The following is a 20,878-nucleotide window of genomic DNA, read 5'->3' on the forward strand; positions in this document are numbered from 1 at the left end:
TCATTACTTCATGATTAAGGCTGCTAATTTGCTGTTTGTCATGGAAGTCACTGATTCCGTGACCTCTGACTTCTGCAGCAGCCTGTGCGCCTGGCCCAGAGGCCATCTGAGCAGCTCAGGCAGCCCCTTGGCCAGTTGCACGGGCCGCTGCTGGGACGGTCTCGGGCCACCGTGCCCCTCTCCCCCAGCAGCAGCAGGAGTTTAGGCGTGGGAGGGGGGAAGGGGTTGGGGCATGGGACAGGGAGAGGGCTCTGGGCAGTGTTTACCTCAGGAGGGCTCTCCGGATGTGGTGACATCCCCCTCCCTCAGGTCCGAGGTGGAGGCCTGGCTAGGCAGTTCTGTGCACTGCTTCCGCCTGTAGGCGCCACCCTCACAGCTCCCATTGGCCGTGGTGCCCGGCCAATGGGAGCTGCGGAGCTGGCGCTCTTGGCAGAGGCAGTGCACAGATTTTTTTTTATTTACTGCCCGTGACTAAAACGTAGCCTTATCCATAATATAAACACCATAATATCCTTCCTGAATACGAGTTATTTACACATTAGTGACACATTTACCTCAAAATCAAGTCCACATACATATGACAAATGTTAAACATTTATAAATGCTACATATACATTGGTATTAACAAACCAGTACATTACCAAAAATTATCACACCATCTGATTGCATGATCACTACCTATAATATATGTAAGACACAGGGCAGTGCCGAGGATCCTTACCTTTCTTCAGCACTAAATTAGCAAAAGTGACTAAAATAAAACCATATAAATGTTTTGACAGGGGAAAGCATTATTCATTATTTATGGTGCCAAGGATAACAGCAGATAATTCTGATTCATTGTCATATGTTTAAACTTGTGGTAATAACATTGCAAATACTACATTTGGAAACTGATCCAAAACAAAAAAATAGAGTATTTTAATGTTTCTCATTTATTTTCAAGAAAAAAAAGTCACATTTAAATTACAACTTAATCAGGTACTTAATTTTGTTCTTATGTATAGAATTAATAAACTTTGTTCTGGAATTGGGACCTTATTTGTTGTAATAGTCTATATGGTAAATAATTGCATATTCAGGATTTTGTGAAATGGGTCATTGGGAAATATCATGAAGGAAAGATATTTATAAAAAACATTATTTACAAAAATGATATCCACATATTTGTATCCTAATCTATAAGGCAAGTAACATTTAAAATATGTTGTTTCATGATTATCTCCAACAAGTCAATACAACACATTCATATTACCAGTGGTCAAATACAAAGCTTTGCTGCAGTATGTCAAATGCAACAAATCTTTGTATCTTTTACAGTTTTTCTCTGAGGACATTAGGTAAGCAGCAAAGTTTTCATCACAGACTAAGCAGTAACTAGGGCATCATAGACTAAAGATACAGTATATTTAATTGCATGTGTAGGCTAAAAAGGCCAGACTAACTTTTTAACTTAAATCTTAAAAATATACTTGTGAAACTTAATCCACATATTTAAACATTTTGTACACAAGGTATTTTATAAAACAATATATAGGGTAGTACACTTGGAAATCCAATTCACTTCTGGGACTTAGTGTAGATGTTTGGAGCATTAATAACAACATAAGAGTTAGTAAATAGGGCCCAATCCTGTAAACACTTGCACTCACGCTGAAAGTTACGCGTGTGTGAAGTTCCACTGAAGACACGTACATAAATGTTTGACGGTTTAGGGCTCAACACTGTAATATATTATTTTGACTCAATCCACCCAATGACAATGTACATTTTGACAGAATTTCTCTGACCTGAAGTAATTGGTTGATATAATTATCTTTGGAAAAACTTGAACTTCCTCTAAGATGCCTATAAGATTTTTATTTTCTTAGGTATACAGTGGTGGGTGGGTGGGGTGGAAGATGTGGTTTTAAACAGTGCACATTTGGCTTCAGAATTAAACTGCAATACCTCATTTACACAAAGATTTGTCAAGCAACTTGTAAGAAACAAGTAAGTTAATTTCAAACAGAGGATCAATAATATTCTAGACCCTCTCATTAAAAAAGCTGATTCTGGACTGACTTTTCACATACTGCTCGGCCTGTAGTGAAGTCCTGCTTATATGTAAAACTTTGAATAACATCACCAAATGAACACTAAAAATTGTCAAGAAAAATTGATCAAACAGCAACATCTGTACTCCCACTCTTAAAGATAAAGGGGGAAATCACACAGGGAGAGATCATTGCCTTACATTTCTATAGCTCATTTCTAGCCATGTTTAATGGTACAATAACTAAAATACTTACTAGCATAAAAAGATATCCAACTCCACAAGAATTCCCTTCCTAGAAAATTTGCAAGGAAACAAAAACTCTGATTTTGGAATGGAGTCTTTTGAGAGAGTAATTTCCTTTCAGGAACATAGCATTTTGTGTGATATTATATATTTTGGTCATGGTAAGCTCTAAAATGAAGATTTTTAAACAAAGCATCTTATGTAAAAACAATACCCATTAATAAGAGTTGGGGAAATAAATCTATATTTCATATATCAAACTGGTTCTGTTAAGTCTGTGCCAAAATAGATGTCAAAAGTTTAAGTGTGACAATATTTTGTACTGTATTTAGGAAATTGTCAAGCTAGTCAGAGTTCTTCTGTAAATGCAGAATTCTGAGTACCTTTCAGTGAAGTGCATACAGACAGGAACTGTACTCAACTTAATGTCAAGTTACTGTACAGCAAGAAAACTGAGGAACAAGAATGGGATGAAAGATCGGAGGAAAACCATCATTACCTTTTTATGTTGCATTGTAAACATTCAGTAAAAGATGTTTCACATTGTTCCTCTCAGGCTGTCTGACAATTACTGTTTATTGTGATCCAGCCATTTAAAAATGTCTTTGATACAAAACATTAAGCAGTGATTGTTCAGATTATGCTTATACTGAAAAGATCTTAGAAAGAACCATTAAAACATTTGCACAGGATCATTCACCAGTGTCTTCGTGTGTGCAGCTCTTTAACATTAGCATTTCAATTCAACAGAATGCCATCATCAATAGGTGTTTGTTAGTCCAGAATTGTGTTGTAAAAAACCAAAATATATTTTTCACTTTAAGGGCAAAATCTTTTAAGGGTCTCAAGCCAGCCTTCCATTTTGCTTATCTAGAGGACAGCAGGTGCACCCTTTATGAACCCAAATTATATTATTTAAATGCTCAACTACTTGATTTTTGTGGGTATGTAGATACCTAAATGCCATTATGTGCACCTACAATTAATTCTGCTCACAATTATTTATGAGTATAAAACTGCAAGTGCAAAATGAGTGCGACCAGTTTTTAAAACTGAGCACTAGAAGTTCAAAATAAATATCTAATATTTACTTCAATAACATTAAAACAAAGCAAAAGCTGGACCTTCATTGTCAAAAGTACAGAGGTACATAATTCAGTTATACATTTTTAATGACAGTTTCTCCAGCCCAGACTGCAAATATTGCATCATCCTACCAACAGATGGCAAAGGGAAATAAATCCTGATTTTTTTTTTGCAATGTCAATCCCTACCAAGAGGCTCTCTTCCAGTCCTGTCTCTAGCAGGCTGAAATAACTTTCTGGTTGGGTGAACATAACTCCCTGTCTGCAAGGCTATGCTTCTGGGACAAATATTTTGTGTGTCATTTAAGTTCCACAGGTTATACAAAGGGACCTTAATGGATCTGAGCAGAAATAGGAGCTTTGTGGCAAGTAGCCTTAAAACAAAAAGCTACACAGAAAGAAAGTGATATTTAAGAAGAAAAATAATCAAAAAACGAGTCGGGTACTTATTATATGGTAGCATTTCATAATATTGAATGATTTTACATAACTATTAAGAAACACATAAAGGTGGCCTAAAGAAGTCTTACATAAGGAGGAATATAGGTGAGCTGAAAATTGATATAGTATGTATGTGTGTCCACAGTCCACCTGTTTAGGACGAATATTTCACTTTCCTTAGACATATACTCTGGTGATGAATGCTACCCAGTTCTATTTCAAAAAATAAAACCACACAACTCTGTCATTACGAATTGAACGGAAACTTCATTTTGAGGTGAGACCACCAAAAAAAACCCTACCTAGCAAAATCTCCATTTCTGATACTGTTATGTACCATACAAGGGAAACTAGAAATAGAGCCCTGTTTGCTTCTGGAGTGACACATTCACATACAATGATTACCAAACTGAAAAAGAAAAGAATGAATATTCTTAACATCTAAAAGACCCAAGTCTGCAATCATCGTGGAGGTAAAAACTCCAGTTCAATTCAATGGGAGTCTTGCCTGCATTGAGATTTTGCAGGCTCAGGCCTTTGAGGGTATCAGAAACAATGGAAGAAAAAGCATGCAGTGACAACTAGTTGAGTACATCCTTTTAAGAAGACAGTCTACTTCTGCTAACTATTTTACATAACCAGACAAAAGAGATGGGCCCAAATCCAAACCTGGATCCAGATCTGAATTTTGCTAATGATCACTGTCTTCACAATGGGCCAAACCAAACCCTGGATATGAGTGCTGCTGAACTTGAAAGAACTTTACTCCTAGTTATAACTCTGGGATATTTGAAATCAGAGTCAAGGTTTGCAGCTTCAGCTCACCTTTAGACAAAAATATTATACTTGAACATATTTTAATAAGTGTGTGTAAATGTGGATGCTATTTAGTTATTGAAAGCTAAATCATACTATTTAAAAACAAATCTTATGTTCACACATGTTCTTCCAAGGATCTTGTATGTAGCAAAAGGAATGTATTTCCTGAATGGTGCAAGAGGTATGCATATGTAAAGAACACCTTAACTGTACACCAGCTTCTGAGATGGAGTTTGGTGTTTTTGAATTCTTTTGACCGTACAAGGTAATGTCATATCTTATTGTATACTTTCTTGCTATGAAGGGGAAGCTTCCACTAGCTGCTAATGTAACGTGAGAATCAGGTGGTAGGACTATTATACTCTCCTCATGCTCCTGGTGCTCAATATTGGCATTTAATGTCCCCAAATCTGCTGCCCATACATCCTTTTCTGTTAGTGTCAGCTCACACTCAAGTCGTGGGAGAAGGTCACGTGCTCTTAAGTGTGAAATATCAAGATAGGATTTGTTGGATCGTATTAAAGAAGTTCTGTATTAAAATCACAAACGAGTTTGATTCCCCATAGTTTAAATTCCAGGGTATTACTAATTAAGAGGTCTCTTGGTTTTTGGTACTGTTTCTCTCTCTCTCTCTGTGAAACTTGCAAGCTGCTAATTGCGTTAGTACATTCTAAGACAGAGTCTGTTCTCAAAGCAATTCTTTGTAACAACTACTCCTCACACAGAGAGAGACTCAAAGCAATACTCTGTAACAACAGAAACAGCACCCAGAGACTCCCCGCCCTTTTGTTGTATTCATCTAGCTTTGTTAACAATTGTGATTAAAGTAGAGATAGAGGATGTATGTGGATGGATGCTTGGTGTGGATAATAACTGAATGATCAGGGGGGTGCCAGCCTAACAATCCAGTGTCCATCGGCTGAAGAAGGCGTCAAGTGGAAATAACCAGAGGACCCCCGGAGGGCAGACTGGAATCCACCCAACAGCCTCAAGAATGGGAGAACCAAAGAACAAGATAACATCTGGCAGCACGGAGCCATCAGGAATGTGCCATCTGCTGATTGATTCAGCAACAGCATGATGAAGCAATTCCCATAGACTGGCATAGGAAGAAATTCCTATAAAAATGGACTCTAGAAAGTGAGAACTTTGGGGTCTGATTCTGCAAACCAACTTCCAGGAGCATCTGACAAGGCCCTGCTCCCTCCTCATGTCCAGGCCACCTGGCCAGTGACTTGGCATAAGCAACTCTAAGGCCGGTAACTATGATAACAACCTTGCAGAACCTGTGTGTGTGTATGAATGAATGTGTGAATAAATATGAAATTGAATGGAATGTTATAGCTATAACTAACTGCTTACTGTGATTCTCTCTGTATTCACAATAAATGTGGCATTTTGCCTTTTCCCCTTTAATAAGATCCTGCTGGTTTTTATTTTATTGGTATAACAGATTGACACATTCAAATTCCTCCACCCTGAACAGGACCACTGCTGGAAGAGTAATAAAGTCTGCCAATTGCCTCAACTGCAATGGCAAACAAAGACCTGAAGCTAGTCTCTTACTGTCACTATGAGGAGACGCTAACAGGGACAGAAGAAGGCATTGAGTTTTCTTACAAAAGAACCTAAAGGGTTTGATGTGTTTGGATGGAAAGAGAAGACACAAGTAAGTGATACTGAAGAAAAGCCTGTTTGTCCTTAACACACTTGACAAACTGTTCTTGAACAATTTCTTCATTTGGCAATTACACTGCCAGTACAGGGGTGAACCTGGTGATCTCTGATACTCTGGTCCATATCCTTCCAACCAGCCATGCCGTGTTTGATGCAAGTCAGGGGTTGGGATGGGTAAGCAAATATGATGTTAAACCATCGCTGTGGCTCTCTAATCCTGGAGCTTTGACCTAGTCCCCAGACTTTAGGCTGCTCTATTTTACATCAGTTGCCAACAGCCCACAGGGTCTGTTCTAGCAGCTAGTGATCAGCCAGGATGATCCTGAGCCTATGTGCCTCCTTCACTGTGGGGCAGGAAGGTGAGTGATTTAGGTACCACTATGGAAGCCTTGGAGCATTGGAGAATTCAAGTACACAGTTAAGCCACGTTTAAATATGCTTTGCTCCACTGGAGCACCTCAAAGCAGAGTAACAGGCTGGAGAGTCTGATGCTACAAAATAGAGATGCAGAACACAGACCTAATGTATAAAACTCTGGAGCACCTTTACATTTATGTACCCTTGTTTTCTTAAGACAGAATTGTTTAATTTTTATTCAAGAAAAGAAGACTTATCCATCTAGCCCAGAATTTCTATGCATTTCTACCTACCTCACACTGTGAGGATTGTGATTAAGGGCCCAGTTTGCTGTCTCCATACTTTGCCTGCACACATCTGAACATATGCATGCAAATTGCATGCATACACACTTGGTTCAAAGCTCACCTACAGTATCTAGCCATGTATGCACAAGGGTGCAAATGCGCACTTACTCAAAGGCTGGAAATCAGATCATGATGCTGGAAAAGGGGTTTGAAGGACAGGACTATATAAGTGCTAAATAATGTAATTTTGGACAGCCTATCACAGTGCTAAAGACACTCATTCAAAGAGCAGAAAATCTGAGATATGCTGAACATAAGCTAGGGCAGAATAGTGCTCCAATGTATAAGACTGGTCTTTTCAACAAAACTTTCCTAGTTACATGATCTTTTTTAATAATGAAAATTGTAGTGATGGATGTAATTGCAGATTTGGTTAAATCAGTCATTCAGTTCTTGAAACAAAGTTATTGTTACTGCACATACTTGTTCTTCTTTGTGAAAATGTCCTGTTAGCCTCACCACAGCTGAGTCAGTGTAGGAGATTCTTCTGCTATGAGAGTTTTCCTCAACTGAGTTTACAATATATGGATAACCTCTGTCCACAAAGAGGTATTTTACTAGTATTTACTACTTTCGATGTAATAGAGGTGTATAGTTATACAGGTACCTATGTACCCCATCTGGTCTATTCATATTTAGTTCACATCAGGGAGGCTATGCAGTTTTTTTAAGTGGGCATTTTATAGTATAAATAGAACAGGTTCTTTTTTGCAACATTTTAAAAAGCTGCCATAATTTGTGTTAATCATTATCAAGTTCTAAATCTCCTTAACATAAAATATAAAGTGAGTTACATGTGTACCAGTAATATTTACATTTTTAAAAAACATTTTTGCATGGATTACAATTTTTGAAGCATGGTTTTGCAAATTATGTATTGTATATTTCATAAACTGATTTGAAGAATTCTCTTTTTTGTAGGTTTTTATTTTTAATTACTTGCCCTATATTCGGTTCCTATTTCAAATAGATGTTGGTTATATGGTCAATACAGTCATATTTCCAATCAGGGGAAAAAATCAAACCAGACTGGCAAATCCCCTATTTAGGAATACTGTCTTGTTCACTTTTAAATGTTTGGAGGATGTATGAATTTTTAAAACAATTGTATTTTAATCTCTACCCTGTTACATTTTATTTTTTGTGAACATGCACACACCAACAAAAGTTGATCATCTTTAACATATATCTTGAATTATTAATCTAGGACTGTGCTCAGAGTTTCAATATTTCTAGGTTTCCTTATTTGCTCTCAGTAATTTTAAAAGAAAGGTGTACTTAAAAAAAAAAGCACTCAAAGTTCAGCTGCTAATAAGCACTTATCTATAGGTATGATCTGGGACACGTACATGAAAATCATGCTTTTATTTTTGATTGACATTTGTGAGCCTTTTGCTGGCAACTTTTGGGACACTAATGATATGGGGAATGAATTTAGAGGCTGAAAATTAGCATTATTTGGTATTACACATATTTCTATAATACCCAACATCATAATTAATGGATGATCTTGTAATTCTCTGTGTACCTCAACATTAGAACAACTTTAATGTTTGATTTTGAACAGATATTTCATTTTCACACAACACAATTTTTACATTAAAACAGAACAGAAACTACCTTTCTACCATTTCAGCTGACATGTCACAAATGACATCACTATGTTTGCCAGCAGTAGGCTAAGACATGCCAATTTTACCTCAAAAATAATTTTCAATTGCATTTCACACAGTAATGAGTCTGTGTCACAAAATGTAAATTGCATTTGGATCCCAACTTTGTCTAGAGCTGGGGGTGTTTGGATCAAGGGCTTGGTTCAGGCCCATCTTTAATTTTGCAGTTCATCCAAGATGAGACATGTTCCTCATTCAGTGACTTTTCAAAGTGTAAAGGCAAGATATAGACACCTGGTTTATCACAGCAGATGAAGATTTGTGAAATTAATATTCTAGCACAGCCTAGTATGACAGAACTCAAGAGAACTGTGAAGACAAACGTAACGTCCTTTTTCTACTGAAGACTGGCTCACCTATTAGGCTGCACATTGTTAAGTCTGCAGTCTCATGAAGTTTTCTTTAAAATAGTTTCCTATCCAAAAGAAAAATTTCTCATCTTAGAGCCACACAGAAAATCTTGGTTGACATTCTGCTCTCCTTACATGCATGAAACTCAATTCCACAAAACACAACGTAGTATAGTGGAATTGAGATTGACTATGCCAATCTCAGAAGAAACATATAGGGCCAAATTTTCAGCCACAGACTCCAATTTTAAGCACTCACTTTTATGCATACAACTATTTTTCCAAGTACAGCTATTTTCTAATGCAAATGAGAAAACTGGGTATAAGACCTGCATGTACAAATGTGTACATTGTCTATTTTGCATGCACAATGGGCACAGTTAGCTGCCAAACTAACAGTTAACCCCATTTTCATGTTTCACTTTCTAATCTTTTAATTTAGCTCACATTATAGTTCAGTGTTAAAAAATGCTAGAGTACCTAAATAAATAAATAAATATATAAAATAAATAAAACCACAGACCAGACAAGTTGTGTGACAAATATACAGTGGGAGCACTTTAAAAGTTTTTACTGGTTAGAAAGTTTTTACTAGTTCTACTGTGTCTATAATGGACCACACCAGGAGTTAGTGCTCTCAGTTCAAAATATTTGAAATGTTCTAACTACTCAGTCTTTGCACAATACAAAATTGTCCAGTTGACAAGATAAAAGACAGTGAGTTAGGAGACCTGGGTTCTGTTTCTGACTCTGTCATTGACTCAACTCTGTTACCTTGTGCAGGACTTAAGTTTTCAGTGCCTCAATTTCCCTATGTGTAAAACAGAGCTAAATCCTTCTTCAATTGTATAAAGCACTTTATGATCTATGGATAAAAAGTGCTGTATCAGGGCTATATAATAGGGTTATATTACATTCTTTCTCCTCAAATAAATTTGTTGGTCTTTAAGGTGCCACAAGTACTCCTGTTCTTTTTGCTGATACAGACTAACACGGCTGCTACTCTGAAACCAATCTTTCTCCAGTTATCTTTGTCGGGGGGGTTTTGTTTGCTTGCTTAGGCTCTTTACTATTGAGACAAGGAACTTTTCTGTATGTCTGTGAAGCATCTTACATAGGGTGCTCCAAAATCCCCCAACAAACAGCACTGCAAAAGTGGAGGTGGTTGCTGAAAATGTGCCCTTTAATACAATTACAGTCTGTGGACATACAGAGTCATCACTGAATGTCTTAAACTGCCTGCTTATTTAATAATCTACACATTTGTGAAGTGTCAGAATATTGAGAAGAAACAAGAGTCCATAAAAGTAGAAGACCGTGTTTGGAAAAGTTGCATTATTTGTTATGAAGTTTGAAATAAGTATTTTAAGAAATATGGACATTGGGTTTTTGTATTTTGGTTGGTTGGGTTTTTGGGAGGGAAGGGGGGAAATAAGTTATAACCTCCGCATTTATTAAAATATTCTTTTGGAGTTCAACCAGCTAAACAATTGAAGATAGACCTTTTATTTAGCACTATTATAAGACATACTAAGGACTGAAGAAAAAGTAAATCAGTTTGCAGGTTCTACTCAACTCTCTTTTCATGAGGCACCCCCTTTTTAACAGCTACCAGTATTGTATTTAAATCGTATATATATTGACAAAATGTAATCTACCTCTGTAAGCATTGTGCCATTCAACAGTACTACTATTAAATTTGTATACCACAGTTTAAATTACATCCATTTCATGAATGGTAAAATTCTAAAACTCAAGTGTCTAACTGCCAAAATACAGCCTTACTGGAATGAGTACAATTTACAAATACAATAATTACATTTTAAAACCATTAACAATGTTACATCTAGAAGTAAATACTGTAGGACTGGTCAAGACAGTGGTCTTCTCAGGAAAAAATGCTGAAAGTCGCTGACACTTCCAACAGAAGTACCCCAAGTGCAGAATTTAGTTCATTTCCCTTAAACCGTAATTCAAACCTGTTCCACACAGCAGTCCGTGGTTATATGGATTTTCCATATACTTGCATAAGCTTCCATTAGTTATCAGCCAAGTATTTTCCTATAAATAGAATATGTTAAAACAACAGGTTACTGAGCGTATGATTTCCCCCGTCTATTTTGTAACTAGATCCATAGCAAAGTTAAACAGTGATACTTGATCTCACCCTGGTTCCACAGTGACATAGTCCTGGTTTTACACTGGTCACTGCGAAATCACACCCTGATTGTGTTTTTTGAATATGCATCTGTCTCACCCATTTACCAAATGCCACATTTCACACACAGGTGCTCATTCTCTCTGTCCTAGAGGAGCCCAGGCCCTGCAACCCCAGATGCAGGACGTCCACTGAGAGCAGGGGTCCAGGAGCACATTACCTTCCCCCTCCACTCCAACAAGGGGCCTGAACCCAGACAATGTTATTCACAAACATGGAAGAAGTGGGGTTTGGCCAGCCTGGCTGGGAGCTGTGCTTATTCAATACATGTCCTGTGAAGATTCTGCCAGTGAAACGCCTATAGATCCCTTGATTGCACTTAAAACGGCTGTCCCTGGCGTAAAACCCAGTGGAGACCGGTGGTGATACCACTGCTTGCCTCTCTTAGGGATGAACCCTCCCCTTGTGCCTGCAAGAGTGAATCAAAACATTAGGCCAGAATTTACTTACACTAGGTGTAGGCAACAATAGTGAAAACTACTCAATCATTGTTTTTTAATATGTACATGCATGAAGTCTGCTCCCTGGATGGACAGACATGGACACAGACATACATGCACAAGGAGGGGGCAAGCAGGGGCATGCCCCCCCAATAATCAATGAGGGCACAGAACTCCGAGGGCTGTGGCAGAGTCACAGAACGTGCCCCTCCTAGAGCCATCAAAATTTTATACCTCAGCACTCCCCTGCACAGGCACTCGCACACATGCATCCCCTTCCAATCTTGTCCTTCATGCCTTTGAGAGTCAGTAACATATGTACCAAGAGCAAAACGCTGAAGAATTTTAGCAGGATATATTAGCAGTTTTACAGAACAATATCTGCCTCTCACTCAGTTGGCAAAGCAGTGATGTCTCTTCAACGTTTAATTTCTAATAGCTCATGTCCAGTTAAACAGACCTTTGGAAGATACAGTAAAACCAGTCTTAAGTAGTCATCCAAAGGACCAACAAAAATCAATCACTTGGAAGAGGTGATTAATTAAACCCTGAACAAAATGGTTCTAGAAATCTTCATGAAACTTTAAAGCAGCCTCTAAAGACAAGGGGTAGCTTTTGGGGATGGTCCCTAGTATAGATTGTACTGTACTTTGTGCATGTGTGAACTCGTGTTGCTAAAGGCACAAAACGTAGTTTTTTCGGTAAAACAATAAGTATTTTATATAGACACCTTTTATCAGAGCCCTATGTACAGGAGTTATCCCCTCTTCTTAGTACCTTATCTTGCAAACTCTTTCTTCACTGCAGGGATAAATGTATGGCAAGTGGCCAGCACCTGTTACTCTCACTGATACAGTCCCCACCCAGTTGAGGAGAAGGGGTTCGTGACATGCTTACCTGCTGCAAATCTCTTTTTAATGAGTGAAAACCGGTATCCTGCCCCAACAAGTTCAATATCACAGCTGGAGAGAGTGCTCCCTTCACTCGTAAACTGCACTACCAATGGCGAAGGCTTGCTTGGTCCTTCAGAAAGCTGGAATCTTGCCAGCAAAGAACCCACACCTTCGGATTAAGAATTTCAGAAGATCATTACAAGACAGTAACACATACAATGCTTCTGGAATGGCTCTTAGCATGGAATCCAAGTGAATGGAATAGTAAATAACATTCTTTATTCCAAAAGTGCCCGGAAATAAATCTGGTTGCCCAAGTTATATAAATGGCAGCAAATGTACATTGATAAGAATGTGAGCGTTTCATCAAATCAGACTTCAGCAGACTGTTATCTTTTCAGACTTTAGAGATGTAAATCAGATAACAAAAACTGCAGGAGTCACACCAAATAGAAAGTACATGCAAGTGTGCGGGATTCCTAGTATGTGCAATATGACATGCTGAAGGGCAGTTGGCCCAAGGTGATACCTTGAGAATAGAAAATGTTATGGGGGGAAATAATGGGGATTACTCAATCTTTGAGAGAGACTTGTAGGACCTCCATGGGGCTGAAGACACTCAGTTGTAGAAATCAACTGGTTTTTCTTTGATGAAATTAAAGCCCAAACCACTACACATCTCCCTTTACACTTCTAAAATGGGCAGGACAATGTGTGACCAGTCACGCTGATCTTGTTCACACTTTACATAGCTAATTTGCTCCTGTGCTGTGAACAGTACCCTATAATGTCAAGTTTCATCAGGAATTGATTTGTTGATGGATGTGCACAAAGATAAACTAGTCAATGTCTCTAATTAAAAACAATTAACTGACATCAATTAAATGTAAACTTGCATTATTACCTCCATTTTCTGATTTTTGCGAGATATCAGGAATCTTCCACAATATTCTTTGCTGTTCAGCATTCCTAAAAAAAAGGAACAAAATAGTGTAACTGTAGGAGACAATGGAGGTAATGAAAGAGCCCTTCTGAGTCATTTGCTTTCTAGAATAGGTAGTGGGAGCAGTGCAAATTTTTTGAAAATGCTTCCTCCTGGTTAGGAGTCTCATGAGATTGTACAGCGTTAGTTTTGCTTTAGGTTTGGGACCAAAACAAATGTAAGTGCTATTCTGGCAGTTATCTGTTGCTGTCACAGATGGACAGTGTTAGCTGCTGAGTTAATTCAGATAAATGCAAAAAGTTATACTAATAATAAACTAATAGAAGGCAGTCTGGTGAAGTGGATAGGGACCAGACCTGAAAAATCTGAAGACCTGAGTTCTAGCCCCAACTCTGCCAATGACTTACTCTGTGACCCTGAGCAAATCACAAATTCTATGCAGCAGTTCCCCTATCTGCAGGATATGGACAATAATGCCTACCCATGATTGTAAAGTGCTTTGAGTTCTATGATGAAAAGTCCTCTAAGTACTAAGCATCATTAATATTAAGATTACTGAAGTGACTTTCACCTTAATGCATGCTGGTTAAGATCAGACCATTCATTTGTGAAAATGGCAGAAAAAAAATCAGAGTAGCATTTCATGTCTTCCTTTACTACAAAAAGTAGATTCTAATGTCTAACATACCCATTGTGATCCTGCATGCCTCAGCTAGAGCCTTATAAATATCAGCATGTCTCTATACCTATTGGGGATGAAGTTCTGTTATAATCACGAAAGTGACAGGGATGGCAAACAACAGGGAATGGCTTTGTTGAACTAGACTTTCATACCAAACAGCAGGTGGAAGCACAGCTTGAAGTTTCGTTACTCCTCCATCTATGGGAACTAGGAACTGGACATTGTTTAGAGCTACTGGTGTAGTCATTGCCTCTGTATTATATTTGTAGTCAATACGAAGGTCAGTGCTTGTAGATTCACACCGCCAGCTAACTGCAAGGTTTAATGGAGTGGACTGAATACCCTGGGCAGATACCTTAGAAATGACAGAAAAACAATATTTAGTTTTCACGGGGATAGAGGGAGAAATCTGCACCTATGGATATAAAATCGTTGTTGATTTTAGAGCAGAGAACTCCCCGCACTTCCCCAGTAAGTTTTTGTAAGGGACTCAAGTCATACCCATTCCAGTGGTATTGAGAAGGCTACACCGGTGCAAAACTTCTCGTAATTCCTGTACTAAAGAGCAGACTATTTCAGGCAATTTACTTTTCTGTACTAGAGACAGGTTCTATTAATGCTACAATGTTAATTGCATTTTTGAAAAATTTTACTTTGCAAGAGAGCTTACCTGGTATTTGAGCATGTCCACGTTGTAATATGTTGCTTGTGGTTTCTGTTCAGACACTTTTTTTAGATGTGTCATCAGATTTGGCATGTTTACCCAGAATTCCTTTGTGTTGGCATCAGTTTGTGTACTGTCACTGTGGGTTTACAAAAAGGTAAGGATTAGCTATTTTCATAAACAGAATCTGTAAAAGGAAGTTCTTCTCAAAATGATCAGAGGACATAATCTTGGGCATGCTGTATAACAGGATTTAATTCTACACTTACAAAACAATGTCGTTCTTCTGTTTTTTGAAATACTTCATGAAAACTCTACCTTGGCCTCATCTGTAAACAGCTCCACAGATGTATTCTGTATATATAACTTTGTAAATTAATTTCTCTTGAGAACAAGGGCCTAATAAGCACTGGCTAGAGCTGGACATAGTGAGAGAAAGCTCTTTTGAAATTTTCTACTCAGCTGTCGGACGGGTATGTCTTTGGGGTGGCTAGCCTGTCCTGCAGCTTGCACTGCCAAGGCTACATTCTATTTTTAGCGCACTAGCTTGGATGAGAGTTAGTGGGAGTATGTCTCTTTGAGCTGGGAATTACATCCCCAGCTCAAAGTGGACACATATCCAAAGTGAATTTAGTGCCTGAGAGAACTGCAGCATTGCCAGACCTGAGATGGAGGGTAACAGTTTGAAAAGTACCCAAGTGACTTAGGAACCCACGTTCCATTTTCAAAAGTGACTTAAGTGCTTAGGAACATAAGTCTCATAGTAAGTCACTTAGGTAGTTAATGCAGAAAGGCACCTAGTGGGATTTTCAGAAGCACCTAGGTTCCTAATCCCCCTTTGATTTCTATGGGAGTTAGGCATCTAGGTGCTTTTAATAATTGACCCCTGAATTTACTTTAAAGTTTTGAACCCATCACCATTGGTGAAAGCCTAATGCAGTATCACAATGCTTCATCCATATGCAGTCTCCAACCAATAGCACTAAATTGGTTTAACATCCACAATATTGTGTAGAGGCTCTTCTGAATGAAACCTGGGTGGGCGGGGAGGGGTAGTTTGGTTGGTAGCCAGCCCCAGAATTAGGGAAGCAGGGAGGTGGCTGGATCCTGCATAGACTGCAGTTTGCCAAGATCTCAGGATCTGATCCATACTATCCAGAATAAGTTGCCAAATTGACTATAAACTAAGTGTTGTCAAATGCACAAAGCAAATGAACAAGAAATGGAGGACTCATTGATCTTAGGCATTATTCGAACAACTAAAAAATTCAAGCTAAAATATTTTAAAATTGACTGCATCCTATTCAGCCTTATTCTCAATAATATTGAGAGAGATGGTTTTGTGAACAATTCTGCAGGTCAAGGTTTATACCTCCATAGGATCACAGTATTTTATTCCCTTGAAATGTTTCTTCCAACGTGGCTACAGAGTAATATTTCTTATAAGTCTCTACAAAGTTTTTGTAAAATTATATTTACCAGCAGAGAAGTTGTGGATTTGGCAGGACGTGTTCTAACCTGTTGTAATTTATTACACGGAAGGTTAGAACAGATGGGGCTGGATTATTGGCAAAATGTCTGGTAATTCCTGCAGGAAACGACAGCACCATTTCTCCAGTTATCTTCACTATACATCTTCAAAATCAAATCAAAGGAGACAAAGGGAGAGAAGAAAGAAAGCAGCTTAAAATATAGCCTGGGAAGTGAACCATCTGAATCAAGCTAGGCATGATGGAGATGGTGACATTTCATTCCTTCCCTATTATACTGGAAAGAAAATCATCTTCTTCCTAAAACAGCATTAGTCTGAATAGAGAAAAATTCTGGTATTTGGGCAACAAATAGAAAATGTGATCTTTCTGTGAACTCCTCCGGACTTGCTTCTAGAAACAATCTGCTTTTCTCTTCAGAACATAAAAACAAAATCAACCATCTTAAATTGAACACTTGCCAACAGCCCAGTTTTGCCTGGGACAGCCCTAGCTTTCTGCTCTCTGACCCAGGCAACTGGAACTGAGCTGTAATTTCATTGCAGGTCCTGATCCAGCCATATTGACTGCTGTCTTGTGGCTGTAGAAGCAGCCAACTTTCAGTGTCTGTGCTGGATCTCAGTGTCTCTGCTTGTACGGGGGGTGGGGGTGGGGGGCAGCCATCAGCACCCTCACTAGCAGCAGCTCCAGCTCAACTCATTCCCCCAGTGGATCAGCAAGGAAAAGGAAAGTGTCCAATTCAGATGTAACGAATGTGCAAAATGCAGGGATAGTTCTTTTGAAAGAGGAATACAGAAGATACTGGAAAGAGTTGTTTTCTGGCAGTCAGATTGCAAAAATCAATGAGAGAACTTACCAAATAAAACCAACATGCCCCGCCTTGTCTGTATTTTACCCATTCCACTCAGTGCTTTCTGATGCCAGGTTTATACATACATGGTAAACCCACAGCACTGCTGGAATTAGTGCTAAGGTGACAAGGTTTGTACTGAGGCCAGCATCTTTAATAATGAAGTAGTAGGTTTCAAGATTCCAGTATTCATGGAACAGTGATTCCATAAATAGCAGGTGGTGGATGAAGTGCACTCTGGATATAATATATAGTCTAATTGGGAAACCCTCGCATTGATTTTCGCCATTTTTATTTTCTTGCTTACTGGTTGTTTCTAGGCCTCAGACTAATTCAGTGATCACACTATTCATTCTTTGCTTGTTGCTGATCCACGTACATTAGCACAAAGAAGCAGACTATCCAAGTGTTGACAGCAATTTTCTTACAGGACTTATCACTTCAAAATATAGTCTCTGAATTTATATTCCTGTATCTTTTAGAGATCATGTTATATCTCCAGGCTTCTTACACAGATAGCATGCAATAAAAAAATTAGTGCCAATGAACTGGAGTATATCTTTCTTTGCTGAAAATACAGTGTGTGGCTGTGTATCAAAGTTATGCTGTAAATCTAAGTTTAAGAGAGTCATAGCAGGGAAAAGATACAGATGGAACATGAATGTGACTTTTCTTGCTTCAAATTCAAGTATTGTCATCTGAAAACACTCAGATCTTACCAGTGCAAAGCAGTCATGAAGCTTGGGGGTGGGGGAACAGCGATGGGGGTACATGGTATGCTGTCAGTTTCTGGTTGTGCAATCATAGAATCATAGAAGATTAGGGTTGGAAGAGACCTCAGGAGGTCTAGTCCAACCCCCTGCTCAAAGCAGGACCAACACCAACTAATTCATCCCAGCCGGGGCTTTGTCAAGCTGGGCCTTAAAAACCTCGAAGGATGGAGATTCCATCACCTCCCTAGGTAACCCACTCCAGTGCTTCACCACTCTCCTAATGAAATAGGACCATTGCACCCCCCTAATGCAATGGTCTATGTGGCACCGTCAGGCTGTTCTAAGGCCTGGTCTACACTGGGGGAGGGGATCGATCTAAGTTACGCAACTTCAGCTACGTGAATAATGTAGCTGAAGTCGAAGTACTTAGACCTACTCACCGTGGTGTCTTCACTACGGTGAGTTGACTGCTGCTGCTCCCCTGTCGACTCTGCCTGCACCTCTTGCGGCGCTGGAGTACAGGAGTCGACGGGAGAGTGCTCGGGGGTTGATTTATCGTGTCTAGACTAGACGCGATAAATCGACTCCTGCTGGATCGATCGCGGCCTGCCGATCTGGCGGGTAGTGTAGAGTTATGCCACAGGCTGTTTCAACCCCCATTTGGCCCAGAATCTTGCCACTCATTCTCAGCTGCCCTGACTCTAAACTCAGGGCTGAGAATCTACTCTCACTGAAGGAGATACATACATACATATATATTTAATGTTTGCAGGAAAATTGTTGAGGGCATTGATCACTAACATGAATACGGCAATCCCCGTCTCTTTAGATGTTGTTTGCCACTCACTGAGGATATTCTGGCAAGGAGATGTCTTTCAGTACAGTACCGTGTCTGCTGTATCAAAGGAAGGACTGATGAGTGAAATGGTCTTCTAGTGGCATTAGTTTGTGTCTATCAACTACATGCTGAGGGAGGTAACAAGTCCACAGGGCTGGAAATCAGGAAACCTGGGCAAGTCACTTCACCTCTTTGTGCCTCTGCTTCCCCATTTGTAAAATGGGAATGATGATATGTGATACCTTCCTTTGCAAAGCACTTCAGAATAATACTCAGCTTAATTCATAAATCTCAAACATACAAAAACTTCACTGCAAGCACTTAAAACTGATAAGGGCAAATAAGGTTCAAACAAACACAAAAAATCAGAAAATACAGACCAAAGCTAAAAAAAAAAAAACCTAAATACATCACCTTTCTCTCAGACACCCACCCACTATCCTGAGCAAATCAACCATAATCACCAAGTATAAAGACAGGCCTTGAGTCCATCCATTTCTTTGTAGGTTTCAGAGCAACAGCAGTGTTAGTCTGTATTCGCAAAAAGAAAAGGAGTACTTGTGGCACCTTAGAGACTAACCAATTTATTAGAGCATAAGCTTTCGTGAGCTACAGCATCTGATGAAGTGAGCTGTAGCTCACGAAAGCTTATGCTCAAATAAATTGGTTAGTCTCTAAGGTGCCACAAGTACTCCTTTTCTTTTTGCATTTCTTTGTAGTTCTCTGTGGTTGCAGGAAGTATAGACAAAGTAAATCTTGGTTTCTGAATGCCTGCAGGGCTTTGAAGAACAAGAAATCACTTTCATGGAAAGTTCAGTTGTTATGCTGGATTTATGCCAGTGGAAAGGAGAACAGAATTTGGCCCAGCGTACTTGTGTAGGAGGGATAATAGGTTAGTATAGCCACACTATAGCTAGCATCAGGTCAGATTTTCAGAATGCAATATCCAGAAAGTAGGGTGGGAGAGAAGAATTGCAGATTATAGGTATATTATTCCCACAATAAACTCTACAGACTCAGTTTCTGGTCCCTCTCTGTAACTACATTTAAAATTAATTCCTTGATGAACAGAAATAGATGTCAATTAAAAATAATTTTTCAGGCCATAAAACAGATAAGCCTGACACACAGAAGCAGAACTTTTCTCTAGTTACTTGTGGACATGAGAAAACTAGTAATTATTTATACTAGTAATTATATATACCATCAGCAAATCAAACCTATTAACTATCTGTGCATCTCTAACCTATGAATAGCCCTTAAGAGAAGAGAAAAGTATTTCCCTCATATTTGTAAGATCTTTTATAACCAGTGTTGCATATTTAATGAGCATAGTATATAAATACATTAAAACTAGCCCACATAAATGATATTGATAAAACAATTAAATAATGAATTTAAAACTACTCAGTTATACCTGTTGCGTTAAACCCTATTCCAGGTTGAATTTTTAAATTGCTCAACGAGGGTGAAAGGTGGAAGAAAGGTAATATTTACTTGCAAACATATTATTTAGAATTGTTGTTAAACTATCACAAAACAGACAGAGAAGTGTTAAACTAAGCTTGTTAGAGCCAAAAGAATTGTTGATCAGGGGTTTTCAAGGCTTCTGGTGAGGCTACAAAATAGTCATAACAGACCAGAACCTTCTTAAAATGAGAGGAAACATCCATTCAGGGACCATCAGAAGCCTGTTTTGATTGGGTAGTTTTGATGTGGTAGGGTAGCAATTCTGCCCCTTTCGCACGTTTATTTTTTGAGGAACATTTGGCAACATACACACGAGCATGGCAGTGAACTCTGAGAATGGTAAAGTGCTGGAACATTAGTACTACCACACTGACCAGTATGACAGGACCTGGAGTACCATAACTGGTAAGTCATTTCCCTGATTCGGAAAGATGTTCGGGCAGTATCACATGAGATGAGGGAACCAGATTACATCACTGTCTCTATGACCATATACATTTCTAGCTCATCCTTATTCCCCGTCTTTTTTATCCTTCTGTCTAACCATGCGACGCTTTGCTGTGATGAGGGAGACTGGCTATACACAATGTCTTACCAGTCTGATTGCAGCAGAAGCTTGGCTGGACACAGAGTGGCTAATAAGGTTG

The 20,878-nt window shown here is 38.8% G+C and overlaps 1 protein-coding gene across 1 annotated transcript in view; it reads right to left on the reverse strand.

Moving 5' to 3' along the window:
- Positions 1-916: 916 nt before the first annotated feature.
- The window catches only part of SGIP1 (SH3GL interacting endocytic adaptor 1), a 168,381-nt gene continuing 148,419 nt past the window's right edge, over positions 917-20,878 (reverse strand). The window contains exons 20-25 of the mRNA XM_074961575.1: positions 16,350-16,505; positions 14,877-15,009; positions 14,359-14,561; positions 13,486-13,550; positions 12,586-12,750; positions 917-11,091 (exon numbers count right to left, since the gene is read on the reverse strand). Coding sequence (XP_074817676.1) covers positions 11,069-11,091; positions 12,586-12,750; positions 13,486-13,550; positions 14,359-14,561; positions 14,877-15,009; positions 16,350-16,505 — 745 coding nt within the window. The 3' untranslated portion in view covers positions 917-11,068. The remainder of the gene's footprint in view (positions 11,092-12,585; positions 12,751-13,485; positions 13,551-14,358; positions 14,562-14,876; positions 15,010-16,349; positions 16,506-20,878) is intronic.

This window comes from Natator depressus, chromosome 8 (assembly GCF_965152275.1).
Source record: "Natator depressus isolate rNatDep1 chromosome 8, rNatDep2.hap1, whole genome shotgun sequence".
In the NCBI taxonomy this organism is placed as follows: Eukaryota; Metazoa; Chordata; order Testudines; family Cheloniidae; genus Natator; species Natator depressus.